General features: G+C 41.5%; 1 protein-coding gene across 3 annotated transcripts in view; it reads right to left on the reverse strand.

The window, feature by feature from the left end:
* The window catches only part of mdm4 (MDM4 regulator of p53), an 80,537-nt gene that overhangs the window by 8,536 nt on the left and 54,275 nt on the right, over window positions 1-17,726 (reverse strand). For 2 of the 3 annotated variants that reach the window (XM_034166941.1, XM_034166943.1), the window contains exons 7-9: window positions 12,545-12,641; window positions 715-875; window positions 406-597 (exon numbers count right to left, since the gene is read on the reverse strand). In XM_034166941.1, coding sequence (XP_034022832.1) covers window positions 406-597; window positions 715-875; window positions 12,545-12,641 — 450 coding nt within the window. The remainder of the gene's footprint in view (window positions 1-405; window positions 598-714; window positions 876-12,544; window positions 12,642-17,726) is intronic. The other variant, XM_034166942.1, reaches the window with a different exon arrangement.

Genomic DNA, 17,726 nt, shown 5'->3' on the forward strand with positions numbered 1-17,726 from the left:
TAACGGCATGTGTGTCCTATAAATAAATAGTGCTACGATTAAATTCATTTTGCTTATCATTGCATGAAGTAGTAAATGTAAATTACAGTCTGGTGCGACACGCTGGAAAAAACAAAATATGAACGCAGGCTGTTGCATCATTTCATATGCATTTCTATTGGTTAGTCAGTAGAACTAAGTCACAGAATATCAAACACTGCCTGATACTATTCCCCAGGTTAATGCTGGTCTTGAGCTTGACAACAGTTCTACTTGGAACCTCTCACATGGTACGACAAATGACCACAACTTCAGAGCAACAACCAATGATGTCATCACATTCCTTTCACTGTGCTAATCTTTCATCTGGCACAGCTCAAAAATCAGTGTATACAAGGCATAAAAAGACAAGGCACAAAGTCTCACATCTCGATCTGCCTTCTCCTCCTTCAATCCATCATCTTCAGGCGGTGTCTCTCCTTCTCCTCCACTCCCTTCTTCCAGCACTGCTTCTTTCATCTCCACGCTCACCTGTTCACTCTCGCCCTCAGTCAGGATCCAGAGGTCGTCTGTGGTGTCTGACACAATAGCCGTATCCTCCTCCTGTGCATGAGACAGCTGACATGTCAGTCAGCCCGCCACTGTTAGGCTCCAATTTAAGGTGTTTAAAAAACAAAACAAAAAAAAAAACATGCAAAATGTTTTCAGTGGACAGTCCAATAAATAGTTTCTTACTTGATTTGTGTGAATGTCGGTGGAGCCGTTGCTCCTCCGGCTGTAGTTACTCCGAAGATTGCCAAGAAACCACCACGGCAAGCCGGAGAGATCCCACTCATCAAGAGTTACATCCAGTTTGGGCCGTTTGCAGGCTGAACGTGGCAGGTCTTCAAAGGAGTCTGCATAGATGGCCAGCAGTTACATACACTCAGCCTTCTAAACAGATCGTGTCCTTATTCATAAATGTCTTATGCACAAATTAACATTTACAACTCATCTGGTAGCATCTTTAACCTTGTAGCATCTTCATATGTGCAATATTGTGTGTCCTTTATTTATTGTATGCTGAGCGCCAGACTGTGGCTGCCCACTGCTCCTAGTGGTTGGCTTGTGTCCAACTGCAATTAGGATGGGTTAAATGGAGAGGACAAATTTTGTTGTATGTATGTACGAGATCTGAGAAAAGTATCCGACCTTATTATTTTTTTAATAAACCATATGGATTTGAATCACGTGTGATTACATCAGCCAAGCTTGAACCCTCGTGGGCATGCAAGAGTTTTTTCACGCCTGTCGGTGACGTCATTCGCCTGTGAGCACGCCTTGTGGAAGGAGTGGTCCAGCCCCCTCGTCGGAATTCCTTTGTCTGAGAAGTTGCCGAGAGACCGGCGCTGTGCTTGATCAAAATTTTTTCAAAAACTGAAGCACATCCGAGTGGACACCATTCGAGAAATTCAGCTGGTTTTCGGTGAAAATTTTAACGGCTGATGAGAGATTTTGGATTGTTTCTATCGCTGTACGGACATCCCACGGAGCGGGACGTCGCGCAGCGCTCCGAGGCGACGTCATCATCCTGTTTCAAGCTGAAAACCTCCAAATTTAAGCCTCTGTTGACCCAGGACGTCCTGAGAAAACAGAGAACTTTCAGAAGAGGTCGGAAGCAGCGGAAAAACACCTCCGTTGGAAGCCTTAAGGACAAGTTGGAACATGCCCTGCTGTTAATTTCTCAGATACTCACTCTACTGAAAGCCACCAAAAACCGCCTGGATTTTACAAATGGTTATCAACACGGAGGTGTTTTTCCTGTGGCGGGCACGCCGCGCCGGCTGTGAGCCGACGCGCCAATCCGTCCGCACGTCTTTCATTAAAAAAATCTCCTATAACAGTGGAATGTCCGGATAAACTGCTGATTACGACCTCTTCTGAAAGTTCTCTGTTCTCTCACGACGTCCTGGGTCAACAGAGGCTTAAATTTGGAGGTTTTCAGCTTGAAACAGGATGACGACGTCGCCTCGGAGCGCTGCGCGATGTCCCGCTCCGTGGGAAGTCCTTACAGCGATAGAAACAATCCAAAATCTCATCCGCCGTTAAAATTTACACCGAAAACCAGCTGAATTTCTCGAATGGTGTCCACTCGGATGTGCCTCACAGGTTTTCAAAAAATTTTGATCAAGCACAGCGCCAGTCTCTCAGCAACTTCTCAGACAATGAAAATCCGATGAGGGGGCTGGACCACTCCTTCCACAAGGCGTGCTCACAGGCAAATGACGTCACCGACAGGCGTGAAAAAACTCACGCATGCTCACAAGGGTTCAAGCTTGGCTGATGTAATCACACGTGATTCAAATCCATATAGTTTTTAAAAAAAATAAAACTGTTGGTTTCTTTTCTAATAGACCTCGTATATGTACAATGACAATAAAGGCACTATTCAGCCATTTACCCTTTCAGCTTGGGACTCCGACGAGGGTGGTCGCATCTCCTCCACTCTCCCTCATCTCTGCTCTCTGCTTTAACCTTCAAGTCCCTACTTCACCAGACTGTGAATTTGTCAAATTGTATTGGATAGTGTATAATTGGATTAACCATGGAATTGATCAGCTGGTCTCTGAATGCTGTTGACACCATCTTTTCTACAAGAAGGTGAGGACCAGGGGATCCTACCTGCCCAGATGGAACGTATCCTGCGGGCTATGTTCTCGACTCCTGGGAGTCGTGGCGTGTTTGCATGCTTTGCGCCTTTCTCTGTTGAGGACATCGAGGATTTATTCATATTTGGTCTTATGATAGCAGGGCCGGTACTTTCTGGCTTATGTGCTGCCCTGATCTACCGAAAAATTGGCAAGACAGCGGCATCAAAAACCACGGCCCCTCGCTTGTCCGTCATGATTATCGAGTTGGGCAAGGCAGTGCATTCTCAGACTGCGATGACTCTTGAACTCAGACGCAAATTGGATGACATCTTGGAGCAGATGCACGCCTTACAGATGAAGATGAAGATTTCGGAGGCCGGGGAATATTCTTAATTGGGAATATTCTTAATTCATAATTGGGATTTGGTTGTTCAAGTGAAGCTGTAAAAAGTGTTTTTCACTGCTCAAACCACAACACGGCAGGCTTATCAGCCTGAAGGACAAATTGCCCTGCTGTTTTCCTCCAGAGGAATGTCTTCGGCCTTGGTGAACATTTGGCTGTTTTCTTATCTCAACTCACAAAGACAAACTGTTTCACACGTGGGCGCAGTTTGGTGGGGGATATGCCCCCCCCCCCCCCACCTTCTGACATATATGTGTGTACTTGAAACATGCTATGCCAGTCTTATGTGCAAAACCATGTCAGAAGAGTATCTTTGTTTCTGCAAGTTTGTATTTTTAGCAGCATTGACTTGTTTACAACACCGGTTTCTTGTTTGTCACATTCTGAATTTTCTGGGACTGCATTTGCCCAGATTTGAAACCAAAAATAGTTGCCTCTAGGGACTAGTGTCTACACACAAGTATCAATGGACCATATGCTAATTGACTAAATTCTGAAAGTTAGAAAAGTAAATCAGAAAAGCTATCTGGGACCTCAGAAAGCCCATCTGCAATTATTGCTTGATCTCCAAAAGCAGTCTATGCAAGCGAAATTATGTTCAGTATGAGTGTTGTCATTAGTGCCACTTTGAAAATTAAATTCATAAGTAATTTATCCTAAACTTATGATCTGTTGTTTTTTCAAACTTGTGCAAAAACAAATCTTGAGAAAAAAAATACAGTATGCGATAGTTAATAATTATTAAGAGCCTGTTCTTTCATATTTATGAATACATTTTACCACATTGCAGTTTTTTTTTAATGAAAACTCAACCTATCATTCTTTTTGAGTTCTACACATGTGGTGATACCTTATTTAAACCAGGATGTTAATAAAATCAGTCCTGGCTATTCTCAGAATAAAGTACTTATATCCACAGTTTCAAATTGCATAAGTCAAATGGTGTCCACTTTATGGTCTTCTCAAAACATTAAAATTACTGTTCTGGATGTTCAGAATGCAACTGAGCTTATAAAATCAAATCAATTTTATTTATATTGCGCCAAATCACAACAAACAGTTGCCCCAAGGCGCTTTATATTGTAAGGCAAGGCCATACAATAATTACATAAAAACCCCAACGGTCAAAACGACCCCCTGTGAGCAAGCATTTGGCGAGAGTGGGAAGGAAAAACTCCCTTTTAACAGGAAGGAACCTCCAGCAGAACCAGGCTTAGGGAGGGGCAGTCTTCTGCTGGGACTGGTTGGGGCTAAGGGGAGAGAATCAGGAAAAAGACATGCTGTGGAAGAGAGCAGAGATCAATCACCAATGATTAAAAGCAGAGTGGTGCATACAGAGCAAAAAGAGGTGAATAAAAAAAAACACTGGGTGCATCATGGGAAACCCCCCCCCCAGCAGTCTAAGTCTATAGCAGCATAACTAAGGGATGGTTCAGGGTCACCCGATCCAGCCCTAACTATAAGCTTTTTCAAAAAGGAAAGTTTTAAGCTTAATCTTAAAAGTAGAGAGGGTGTCTGTCTCCCTAATCCGAATTGGGAGCTGGTTCCACAGGAGAGGAGCCTGAAAGCTGAAGGCTCTGCCTCCCATTCTACTCTTACAAACCCTAGGAACTACAAGTAAGCCTGCAGTCTGAGAGCGAAGCGCTCTATTGTGGTGATATGGTACTAAGAGGTCCCTAAGATAAGATGGGACCTGATTATTCAAAATCTTATAAGTAAGAAGAAGAATTTTAAATTCTATTCTGGAATTAACAGGGAGCCAATGAAGAGAGGCCAATATAGGTGAAATATGCTCTCTCCTAGTCCCTGTCAGCACTCTAGCTGCAGCATTTTGAATTAACTGAAGGCTTTTCAGGGAACTTTTAGGACAACCTGATAATAATGAATTACAGTAGTCCAACCTAGAAGAAATAAATGCATGAATTAGCTTTTAGCATCACTCTGAGACAAGACCTTTCTAATTTTAGAGATATTGCGCAAATGCAAAAAAGCAGTCCTACATATTTGCTTAATATGCACATTGAAGGACATATCCTGATCAAAAATGACTCCAAGATTTCTCACAGTATTACTGGAGGGCAGGGTAATGCCATCCAGAGTAAGGATTTGGTTAGACACCATGTTTCTAAGATTTGTGGGGCCAAGTACAATAACTTAAGTTTTATCTGAATTTAAAAGCAGGAAATTAGAGGTCATCCATGTCTTTATGTCTGAAAGACATTCCTGCAGTTTAACTAACTGGTGTGTGTCCTCTGGCTTCATGGATAGATAAAGCTGGGTATCATCTGCGTAACAATGACAATTTAAGCAATGCTTTCTAATAACACTGCCTAAGGGAAGCATGTATAAAGTGAATAAAATTGGTCCTAGCACAGAACCTTGTGGAACTCCATAATTAACCTTAGTCTGTGAAGAAGACTCTCCATTTACATGAACAAATTGTAATCTATTAGATAAATATGATTCAAACCACCGCAGCGCAGTGCCCTTAATACCTATGGCATGCTCTAATCTCTAATAAAATTTTATGGTCAACAGTATCAAAAGCAGCACTGAGGTCTAACAGGACAAGCACAGAGATGAGTCCACTGTCTGAGGCCATAAGAAGATCATTTGTAACCTTCACTAATGCTGTTTCTGTACTATGATGAATTCTGAAACCTGACTGAAACTCTTCAAATAGACCATTCCTCTGCAGATGATCAGTTAGCTGTTTTACAACTACCCTTTCAAGAATTTCTGAGAGAAAAGGAAGGTTGGAGATTGGCCTATAATTAGTTAAGCTAGCTGGGTCAAGTGATGGCTTTTTAAGTAATGGTTTAATTACTACCACCTTAAAAGCCTGTGGTACATAGCCAACTAATAAAGATAGATTGATCATATTTAAGATCGAAGCATTAACTAATGGTAGGGCTTCCTTGAGCAGCCTGGTAGGAATGGGGTCTAATAGACATGTTGATGGTTTGGAGGAAGTAACTAATGAAAATAACTCAGACAGAACAATCGGAGAGAAAGAGTCTAGCCAAATACCAGCATTACTGAAGGCAGCCGAACATAAAGACATGTCTTTGGGATGGTTATGAATAATTTTTTCTCTAATAGTTAAAATTTTATTTGCAAAGAAAGTCATGAAGTCATTACTAGTTAAAGGAATAATCGGCTCAATAGAGCTCTGACTTTTTGTCAGCCTGGCTACAGTGCTGAAAAAACACCTGGGGTTAGAAACCCCATGTTATCTAGAAACTGTTGGCTTCTGGGGGCCTAAAGCGGTCCCCAGACCCCCAGCCTATGAGCTTCAGCCCTGAGGGTCTTACACTTTGTCTCCCCCCAATTTCTAGTTCTAAACTGCACCCTTGGTTTCACAGGACTGACGCATGCTCCACTCCCTCTCCCACCCCCTCCTACCCCCCATCACACACACCCCCAATTCCGGCTTCTGCTCACGTCATCCCTTCCCTTCTGCGGGGGCAGTGTGGTTTTAGCTGCAGCAGCTCCCCGTTCCTCCCCCAAGCTGACGGTGGTGCAACTCAGGATCGCTGCGAGACCTTCCACCACTTCCCTTAATTCGGATAACGAACCTCTTCAAATTTAGTGCACATAAACAATGTCAAATGTGTATGTGCTGTCTTTAATTCTGATGTGTGCCATTATTACGGTAAACAAGTAATAATTGTGGACTAATTGCTCTCTGAGGTAACTGGAGTGTAAACATAATTTCTCCACTGTGAGATCAATAAAGTACGAGTATATCTCATCTCATTCTCTAAAGTTATCAATTTTTTTCAAACCCAATTTGTCACTATCACACACCTTGGACTTTTATTCTGTGTTTTTAATCTATTCATGGAGTTCATTGATATTTCGTTCTGTGTCATCTGACGTTTTTTACTGAATGACGATAAGAACGAGTGTAAGTCTTGACGGAGGCAAAAGAGACTAATTTAACTTTTTTTTTTTAAACTTTGTCTTGGTGGATCATGGGATTTATTTTTATCATGTGCAGACTGTTGAGTCAACTGATGGCTGTATTAAATGCTGACATGAATGAGGGGCTGTGACTCTTCCAACTTTTAAAAAAAGGTAACTGCCTTGTCGCACAAAGCGCTTGCGTCGCGGTCTGATCGGTCTCCCCAGCCTGTCTGATCAGACCGTCTGTCTGGTTCAGGCTCAGAAATGCATTAAGAACAGAAAAACCACTAAGGGACATCTTTAAAATGCTACGTTTCTTCAGCCATGACAAGGAACTGTATTTTCAGACATCGTTTTCCAAAATCAGGATACTTTATGTGGGTAGGTTTTCGTTAGATTGTGATGATGAATCCAAGTGAAACGATCAGGTAAGACTTCATATTTACTCCGTGTGTGAATGATTTTAATATTTGAAAGTCTATTTGCATGAGGACTGCAGCTTTTAGCCAATCAACAGACAGCAGAACTTACCTACAACTTATGTCCCGCATGTGCAGGACATATGAGTCATACGCTGACATGGGTCCAAAACATTGTGCATGCCCAAACTTTTTCAGGGTACTCACCGTACATCATCATGCTTCAATGTGCTCTTAACTTATACAAAACTTACCCATAATTTTTTAGACATACTCCAGCATTTTTAATACGGTCAGCATACGCTGGCTAAATCGTCAAGTTGTGGCAAGGGTGTAAACAAACCTAAATCTCTAGATTGCACAGCTCAGATATTTGCTCCATACTAGTTAAGGAGCTGTTACTTTTAGTTGATGTGGACTTTCTTAAAGTTCACATCAACTTCAGACAACTGAACTGTTAGAATGGCCTAAGCAGTGGGTCACCCCTCTGAGTATGGTCTGCTTGAGGTTTCTTCCTCTTTAAGAGTTTTCCTTACCACTGTCTTCTATATACAGTGAGGAAGATAAGTATTTGAACACCCTGCGATTTTGCAAGTTCTCCCACTTAGAAATCATGGAGGGGTCAGAAATTTTCATCTTAGATGCATGTCCACTGTGAGAGACATAATCTAAAAAAACCCCGGAAATCACAATGCATGATTTTTTAAATAATTTATTTGTATGTTACTGCTGCAAATAAGTATTTGAACACCTGTAAAAATCAATGTTAATATTTGGTACAGTAGCCTTTGTTTGCAATTACAGAGGTCAAATGTTTCCTGTAGTTTTTCAACCAGGTTTGCACACACTGCAGCAGGGATTTTGGTCCACTCCTCCATACAGATCTTCTCTAGATCTTTCAGGTTTGGAGTTTCAACTCCTTCCAAAGATTTTCTATTGATTTCAGGTCTGGAGACTGGCCAGGCCACTCCAGGACCTTGAAATGCTTTTTACGGAGCCCCTCCTTAGTTGCCCTGGCTGTGTGTTTGGGGTCATTGTCATGCTGGAAGACCCACCCATGACCCATCTTCAATGCTCTTACTGAGGGAAGGAGGTTGTTTGCCAAAATCTCGCAATAAATGACCACATCCATCCTCCATTCAATACGGTACAGTCGTCCTGTCCCCTTTGCAGAAGAGCACCCCCAGAGTATGATGTTTCCACCCCCATGCTTCACGGTTGGGATGGTTTTCTTGGGGTTGTTCTCATCCTCTAAACATGGAAAGTGGAGCTGATTCCAAAAAGCTCTATTCTGGTCTCATCTGACCACATGACCTTCTCCCATGCCTCCTCTGGATCATCCAGATGGTCACTGGTGAACTTCAAACGGGCCTGGACATGTGCTGGCTTGAGCAGGGGGACCTTGCTGCATCATGTACTACTAATGTAATCTTTGTGACTGTAGACGCAGCTCTCTTCAGGTCATTGACCAGGTCCTCAAGTCTAGTTCTGAGCTTTCTCAGAATCATCCTTACCACAAAAACTGAGATCTTGCATGGAATCCCAGACCGAGGGAGATTGACAGTCATCTTGTGTTTCTTCCACTTTCTAATAAATAATCATAACAGTTGTTGTCTTCTACCAAGCTGCTTGCCTGTTGTCCTGTAGTCCATCCCAGCCCTGTGCAGGTCTGCAGTTTTGTCCCTGGTGTCCTTAGACAGCTCTTGTGGACAGGATGGAGTGTGATTGATTGAGTGTGTGAACAGGTGTCTTTTATACAGGTAACAAGTTCACACAGGTGCAATTAATACAGGTAAAGAGTGCAGAATAAGAGGTCTTCTTAAAGAAAAATTAACAGGTCTGTGAGAGCCAGAGTTCTTGCTCTTTGGTAGGTGTTCAAATACTTATTTGCAGCAGTAACATACAAATAATAATAAAAAAAATAAAAATCATAAATTGTGATTTCCGGGTTTTTTTGTTTTTTTTTCAGATTATGTCTCCCACAATGGACATGCACCTAAGATGAAAATTTCAGACCCCTCCATGATTTCTAAGTGGGAGAACTTGCAAAATTGCAGGGTGTTCATATACTTATTTTCCTCACTGTAAATAAAATGAATTGAATTATGCGGGTGACTGTATGAGCCTATGTCTGGCTGTTTCCTATATGTAGCATCAGAATTACTCAACTATGTCTGAATGATGCACCAATGTTTCAGTACTTTCACTATGATTTGAAGACAATTCTCAAAAGGGCCACACATACAACGAAATTTGTCCTCTGGATTTAACCCAGCCTAATTACAGTTAGACACAATCCAACCACTAGGAGCAGTGGGCAGCCACACTCTGGTGCCCGGGGACCAACTCCACATGTAGAGACATTGCTTTGGTCATGGGCAGAGAAAGCAGCAGACAATAAATAAGCATGTTTTTGAGTGATTGTGGGAGGAAAGCACCCGGAGGAAACCCACATAGACATGGGGAGAATATGCAAACTCCAGAGAAAGGCCCAGGAGGGAAGTGATCCCAGGACTTTCTTCCTGTGAGGCACAGTTCCAAGAGTGTAAGGGCAAAAAAAAAAAAAAAAAAAATCCTTGCAGGTGAAACCCCACCACACTTTGTACAAATAAGCACGAGACAAGTCGAATCATGCGGCACATCAAGGAAACCCCAATTAGTGCCACATCTGCGAGGGAATAAGAATTACGGAGGATAACCGTCTGAATACTCAGACTACGCTCCAACACACCCCAACTGATTTGTGCACATGCCATGCACATGGGCCTCCGATCACAATACAAATGTAGGTGGAACACATTAGGATCACCTAGACAAATGTCAGAATATTACAAATGGAATTACATTGCCGTAGGAGTGAGGTCCGATTACAGGTGGAGGAAATATAATCCAGCAGCACTTGAGGTGCATTCAGGCACAGTTGGGACTAGGGATGCACCGATCCTGTATGTATTTACTTGTAATCATAAAACTGCTCCAATACAAGACACCCAATATCTCTTTACAGCAGCGCAATATCAACCTCTCAATTGTGTTTGTATTGTGGGTCGATCGCGGCAGCCCATGGGCAGGCAGAGGACTAACTTAGTTACTTTTAAAACTGAGTACTCGGTAAAGTAACTAACTTACTTTTTGAAGGAGTAATCAGTAATTGGATTACTTTTTCAAAGTAACTGTGGCAACACTGATGCTCACAGACATAAGTAAAGTTAGTGATGGACAGTTTCAGTTCTGTTCCTGGTGTGATGATGTATATTTTGTAGCGCTGAAGTCCACAGGCTACATTTCAGTGAGATGTTTGTTAAGAAACACACGGTTAATGTGAAAGGACAATCTGTTGTCGTCAAAAAGTTATGTTACATGATTTAAGTGAAATGTTTGTAAATAAAAACACTAATGAGATTGGTAGCAGTTACAGTCAAAAAACATGTTTTCAAAGTCATCATAAAACTGTAATGGTATCTAAGTATTCGTATCAGTACTCGGTACTGATGAATACCCAAACGTAAGTACTTGTACTCATTCTGGGAAAAAGTGGTTTTGGTGCATCCCTAGTCGGGACATTCCGTCAGGATCCGAAATGGCGGATCATTTCGAACTTCCCCGGAACACGATCAGAATGCTTTGGCTGCCGTTTTCATGCTGTACAAATATTTAGATTGCAATCAAATTGCCGCCAGAACACACTCCGACCGCCGTCTGATATTTTTCCCACCTCAAATGTTTTTCCCACCTCAAAATCTAAGGACATTGTGGTGGTGTTCTTTGCATCTCAAGGAAGCAAGAGCATTTTTCACATGATATGGCAAATAAGGTTAAATGCACATCAAAGTCAGCACACTTTTGGTACATTATGTCCAAATTCCATTTTTTAGTAATTAACTGCGGGGCAGCACGGTGGCTTAGTGGTTAGCACTGTTGCCTCACAGCGAGAAGGTTGTGGGTTCAATTCCCGTGGCCTTTCTGTGTGGAGTTTGCATGTTCTCCCCGTGTTTGCGTGGGTTTCCTCCGGGTGCTCCGGTTTCCTCCCACATCCAAAGACTTGCGGGTTAGGTGGATTGGAATCTTTAAAATTGTCCGTAGGTGTGTGTGTGGGTGTGTCTGTGTTTGTTTGTCTATTTGTGGCCCTACGACAGACTAGCGTCCTGTCCTGGGTGTACCCCGCCTCGCGCTCTATGACTGCTGGGATAGGCTCCAGCCCCCCGCGACCCTTAATTGGACTAAGCGGTAGAAGATGGATGGATGGATGGTATTTAACTGCATGGCCCCCAGAGGGTTAATTTCTTCAACTGTACATTTTACATAAACTGTAAGACAGAATAAACAAATTCTGAAAACATCAAGTTAATATCTTTTCTAGTTTTTGATTTCTGGCCAAGTAAACATGGTCACAAACGGAACACAGAGGGTTCACACGGACACGCCCCCTTTTTCAAACCACTACAGAATCTAAAAGAAACAAGATATTGAGCTGCCGCCAAGACCATTCTTCTTCTCTTACCATGAGCTACAAAATATATCAAAACCAGGCAATTCTAAAACTATAAAACTGGGACTTCCCCTTATTTTGGATGATTTAATATGGAATGACCCAGATATGTTCATGTATCCATCCTAAACTTGTCTCAAAAAAACTGGCTGCAAAAAATTATGATTTGTATTAAAATTAATAAAAATGATAAATCATATTTAGTGAGTTATTAGTAGTTAGTTAGTTATTAGTTATTTATGACCTCTGAAATGGAGATTATGTATTCAAATGGTTGTAATTCCTCAATAATTAATCTCCTTGCATTAAAGCTGCAAGTCTACACTACTGGTACATTTGATTGTTTTAAAAACGCCACTGTGGTGGTGCGCAGAGGCAAAAATTACAAAAATTGTGTGACTGACTAGTTACAGAGTCAACTGTAGGTTTTGTGGTCTTGTGTCGTTACAACAGTTTCACTAAAAACACATGTTCAATATAATTTTTGTTATTAACTCAATCGTGAAAGTCAATACATTATTCTTCATTTTATTGACCAACAATTCTTTAGCAGACTGAATAGGTGCATCAACTCTTACAAATACTGTATTAATTTAATAAATGTTTTTCTGCTCCAACATATTAATGGTCACCATTCTTCATCTTGAACCACTCCTTTTTGGTCATTATCCACGTGTTAACACCCAAGAAGGGAAGCAATGAACTGCATGCTTACCCTCATCTGTTTCTCGGGGTCGTCTCTGGGAGGGTGTCTGCAGGAGGGGCCCATCACTGCCAGCCTCCAGCCCAGCTTTGACCACACCCCCACACGCCTACACAGGTTAAAAAAAAAAAAAATGCAGACAATGATTTTAAAAAAATAGAGCCATGACTGGATGCTTTGAGGACTCCCAGCTCCTTTTCAAGGTTGCCTTCAAGTAAGGGGTGGTGGAAAAGGGACAAGGGGGGGTGGCAAAATAGGTACGGGCCAGTGGGATGGGAAGAGAAATCATACTACAAGATAACTGGAGGACTGATAAAATGCCGTTAAAGAAAGGGGCATATACAGAAAAACATTTACAGAGTAACTGCAATTATATAAACGTTTGAAAGTTACAGAGTCATTTACAGTTGTGGTCAAAAGTTGAAATACACAGATTATAGTCATGAATCTCAAAGCAATGTTGGGCTTTCAATGATTTGTTTCAACTACAATATTCTTTTTCTGGGGCAAAATACACAACACACATGTTAAATTTAGAGGGATAATTTGGTGCACAAGCACCACGGTGGCTTAGTGGTTAACACTCTTGCCTCACAGCAAGGATGTCATGGTATTGCTTCTAGGCTGGGGCCTTTCTGTGTGGAGTTTGCATGTTCTCTCTGTACTCATGTAGGCTCCCTCTGGGTGCTCCGGCTTGGAAACTTTAAACTGACCGTGGGTATGTTTGCGTGTGTGAATGTGTTTGTCTGTCTATATGTGGCCCTGCAATAGACTGGCATCCTGTCCAGGGTAAATCCCACATCATGTCCTATGACTATTGGGACAGGCTCCAGCTCCCTGTGACCCTAAATTGAAATAAGTGGGTAGAGAGAATGAATGAATTTGGTGCACAAGTTCTGAGCTTTCATAAACCAGCGTACAGTTAAAACTATACCTACACAGTCAAAATATACATACAACCACTAAGATTATTAATTCAGCAGTGCTGAAAGTTCCAAAATATCAGTTATCTTGCTAAGGCCTCTTAAACGTCCGATTAGCCAACAAACTAAGAGTTTGATTAACACACAGTATAACAGGAAAGGAGCTCAAGTCAGGAGTGTCTCTTGGATTTCTAAAGAACTGTAGATTCCAAGATTTTTAGCTCAGTTAACTGTATGGAAGTACAGCATGTAGCCACTTTACCAAGGTCTGGAAGAAAAACCAAAGAGTTGCAATCAGCTGAGGGGAGATTAGTTTGGTTGGTCAGGAACAACCCAAGAACCACCAAAGCACAAACCTGTCATGACCGGGAAGCTGCTGAACGTGAGTGCCACAGTCATTGGGTTTTATCATCATGGACTGAAAGGGTCACACCCACACACACACAAAAACGCAGTCCATTCGAATAACCTAATGTATGTCTGGAGGAGGATGCATTGAAGGCCAACAACACTATACCCGTTCAACATGATGTGGCCCTGAATAAAAATTAAGGTGTCCACCATTTTACATAATATTTAAAAAAAAAAAAAAAACAATTTTTTTTTTCGTACCTGATGACGCATTTGCTTTCAGAACTATTGGCTGATGAAACCATTCGTTCATAGAATCAGAAATTGTTTACAGCTGCAGGTGTCTTGTCCATGTCATGTAGTGGAGAACGTTTTTGGAATCCTGTCAAAGTTAACAATTTATTATATATATGTGTATGTGTGTGTGTGTGTGTGTGTATATATATATATATATATACTCAACAAAAATATAAACGCAACACTTTTGGTTTTGCTCCCATTTTGTATGAGATGAACTCAAAGATCTAAAACTTTTTTCCACATACACAATATCACCATTTCCCTCAAATATTGTTCACAAACCAGTCGAAATCTGTGATAGTGAGCACTTCTCCTTTGCTGAGATAATCCATCCCACCTCACAGGTTGTGCCATACCAAGATGCTGATTAGACACCATGATTAGTGCACAGGTGTGCCTTAGACTGCCCACAATAAAAGGCCACTCTGAAAGGTGCAGTTTTGTTTTATTGGGGGGGATACCAGTCAGTATCTGGTGTGACCACCATTTGCCTCATGCAGTGCAACACATCTCCTTCGCATCATCCGTGAAGAGAACACCTCTCCAATGTGCCAAATGCCAGCAAATGTGAGCATTTGCCCACTCAAGTCAGTTACGACGACGAACTGGAGTCAGGTCGAGACCCGGATGAGGACGACGAGCATGCAGATGAGCTTCCCTGAGACGGTTTCTGACAGTTTGTGCAGAAATTCTTTGGTTATGCAAACCGATTGTTTCAGCAGCTGTCCGAGTGGCTGGTCTCAGACGATCTTGGAGGTGAACATGCTGGATGTGGAGGTCCTGGGCTGGTGTGGTTACACGTGGTCAACGGTTGTGAGGCTGGTTGGATGTACTGCCAAATTCTCTGAAACGCCTTTGGAGACGGCTTATGGTAGAGAAATGAACATTCAATACACGAGCAACAGCTCTGGTTGACATTCCTGCTGTCAGCATGCCAATTGCACGCTCCCTCAAATCTTGCGACATCTGTGGCATTGTGCTGTGTGATAAAACTGCACCTTTCAGAGTGGCCTTTTATTGTGGGCAGTCTAAGGCACACCTGTGCACTAATCATGGTGTCTAATCAGCATCTTGGTATGGCACACCTGTGAGGTGGGATGGATTATCTCAGCAAAGGAGAAGTGCTCACTATCACAGATTTCGACTGGTTTGTGAACAATATTTGAGGGAAATGGTGATATTGTGTATGTGGAAAAAGTTTTAGATCTTTGAGTTCATCTCATACAAAATGGGAGCAAAACCAAAAGTGTTGCGTTTATATTTTTGTTATATATATATATATATATATATATATATATATGTATATAAAACAATGACAATGTTATTTTTAACCCGTTCAGGATAAATTTGTTCTTCCATCACTGACTGGCATTCTTTCGAGTAACTGGACCTGCCAAGTAGATGCATAGAAAAAGTTGGGAATACGGTTGTCATTTTCCGGAGCTACAGAATTTCTTACAGCGTGGCTATGCACATGCATTTAACTTGACTGAACAGGGAAGAGCCGACAGACACTTCAAACTCAACTCTTAATTTTTTTTTTTTTTTTTTTGAGTGTGTCAGATTTTGATCCAGGTGTGTGAGAAGCCTGCTCTCTGTAGTGGAGCACAAAACTGTTTTAGCAGGATGCGTGAACATGCATCTGTATTTCTTCCACTCACACTTTTCACTGTCATTAACAAGGATCATAGTGAAGAAGGCTGTTCTTTTACTGCGAATGCACTGAAATCAGTACTTATTACTTTAAAAATGACTCAATACGACACACACACAAAAAAATAAATAAATAAATAAATAAATCACACATGAAGTCTGCAATTAATCCACGGCTCACATACTTTCCAAACTGTGGGGAGCAGTCCATACGGATCAACCGTGATCTGTTACACCACTGCCCCAAATACATTAGAGTTGGACAACATATTCTTGAGGGTTTTCCTGTTAACATGAATGTGGTACAATCATTTCGCTCCAGAAAAATGGCTCAAAAAGCACCTGCCATGATTTTCTTGTCCATGATGAATGTATGTAAACATCTGACCACAACTGTATTTAACATGTTGAGAGACAGAAAACACATACAGTGTTCATGGCAGGAAAATTCATAAGGTCAAAAGTCATAAGGAGATTGAACACTGTAATTCAGAATTTCATTTATCAGCTTATAGAAAAGACATAATTCAAATGTGAATCACCAAACAAAAAAACAAAAAAAAAAACAACCCTGAATTCACAGACGGAAAGCCTTAAATGTAGCACAGTAATGTTGAAGAATGGTACAAAATTGGACAGAAGAGTTTTGGAACATGGGGTTGGTGAAGAAGGGGGAGGATAGTGAAGGCTTCAGACAATCATTTGGCCCGTGACTTGAACAGGAGCTGAGATCCTCCAGACTGGAGCAGAGAAGAGAACTCTGACAGACAGAGACAGTGACTCTGCCCCCCCATCCATTGGAAGGAACTGGTGGGTCACAACAGCGTTGGAAACACCACCAGACCAGACCAAGGATGGGTTGTACAGAGACGGTGCCACTCTGTACAAATGCACACCGACGGAGACAGCAGACCCTTTTAACCACCTCATTACACACAAGCAGTCAAGAGCTCACTTTCCACTCTGAAAGCTCTTGATGAACTGGTGCTATACCATAAATGTACTGGTCTCACGCCAGTATACAGGATACAGGGTTCTAGCTAGCACAAACGTGCGTTACGGCCCCTTACGCTATCATTTTGGACCATTATGCGGTCTGTAATCAACCGTTTCTCAGGGCGCGACTCCAGTTTGAAGCGTGAATTAATGAAGCAATGCTTCGATTCTGAAGACCGCTTTTTTGATTCGCTGCTCTTCAGAAGCGGTAAGTCCGCTTCTTAACCCCTCATAGGCATTAAAATATTATGAGTCACTTTTATGTGTTTTAAAGTCACTATAACCGGGACTCTTGTCTCGTAGCCAACAAACAAGAATCGTCCTATGTTCCATTGGCACAGCTCCAAATGCTGCGTGGCTCTCTGCTGAGACAGAGTTCGCTCGTAATTAATAACTTCAAAACAAATTGCCCCTTTAAATAAAATGACACCTCTTTACAAACGTTGCAATACAGAAACTACAATTGACTAAAACGTTTTTTTCCTCCCAAAATGAGACGTCCTGCATTCTTTATGAACCTGAAGTGCAGTACAGCTGCAAGACCTCAGCTCATAGGTACAGAAAGACATTCATGCCAATAATAATGTCTGAAAGGAAATGCTTTTGACAAAAACAAACATTTTATTTCTGTTTATGTCTAGAGATCAAGGATCCACCCTGTAGAGTTTATTATGTCCAGAGTTTAAGGATCCAGTAACCAATTTCATATTTATTTACTGTAAGACGCAATAAAATGTTCAATTTCAATTTAATCAGCTTATAAAGCACCAAATTACAACAAAAGCCATCTTAAGGTGCCTCACACAGAACAGTTCAGCATAAAAAAAAAATAAAAATTTTTTTAAATACCTAATTTAAAAAAGTAAAAGAATAAAACATAAAATAAAAACTACTCATAAGAAAGAGAATAAAAATAGGTTTTAAGTCTTGACTTAAAAATGTCTAGGGACTCCGACTGCCTCACTGAGGGC

The sequence above is a fragment of the Thalassophryne amazonica genome, chromosome 3 (assembly GCF_902500255.1).
Source record: "Thalassophryne amazonica chromosome 3, fThaAma1.1, whole genome shotgun sequence".
NCBI classification, from domain to species: domain Eukaryota; kingdom Metazoa; phylum Chordata; class Actinopteri; order Batrachoidiformes; family Batrachoididae; genus Thalassophryne; species Thalassophryne amazonica.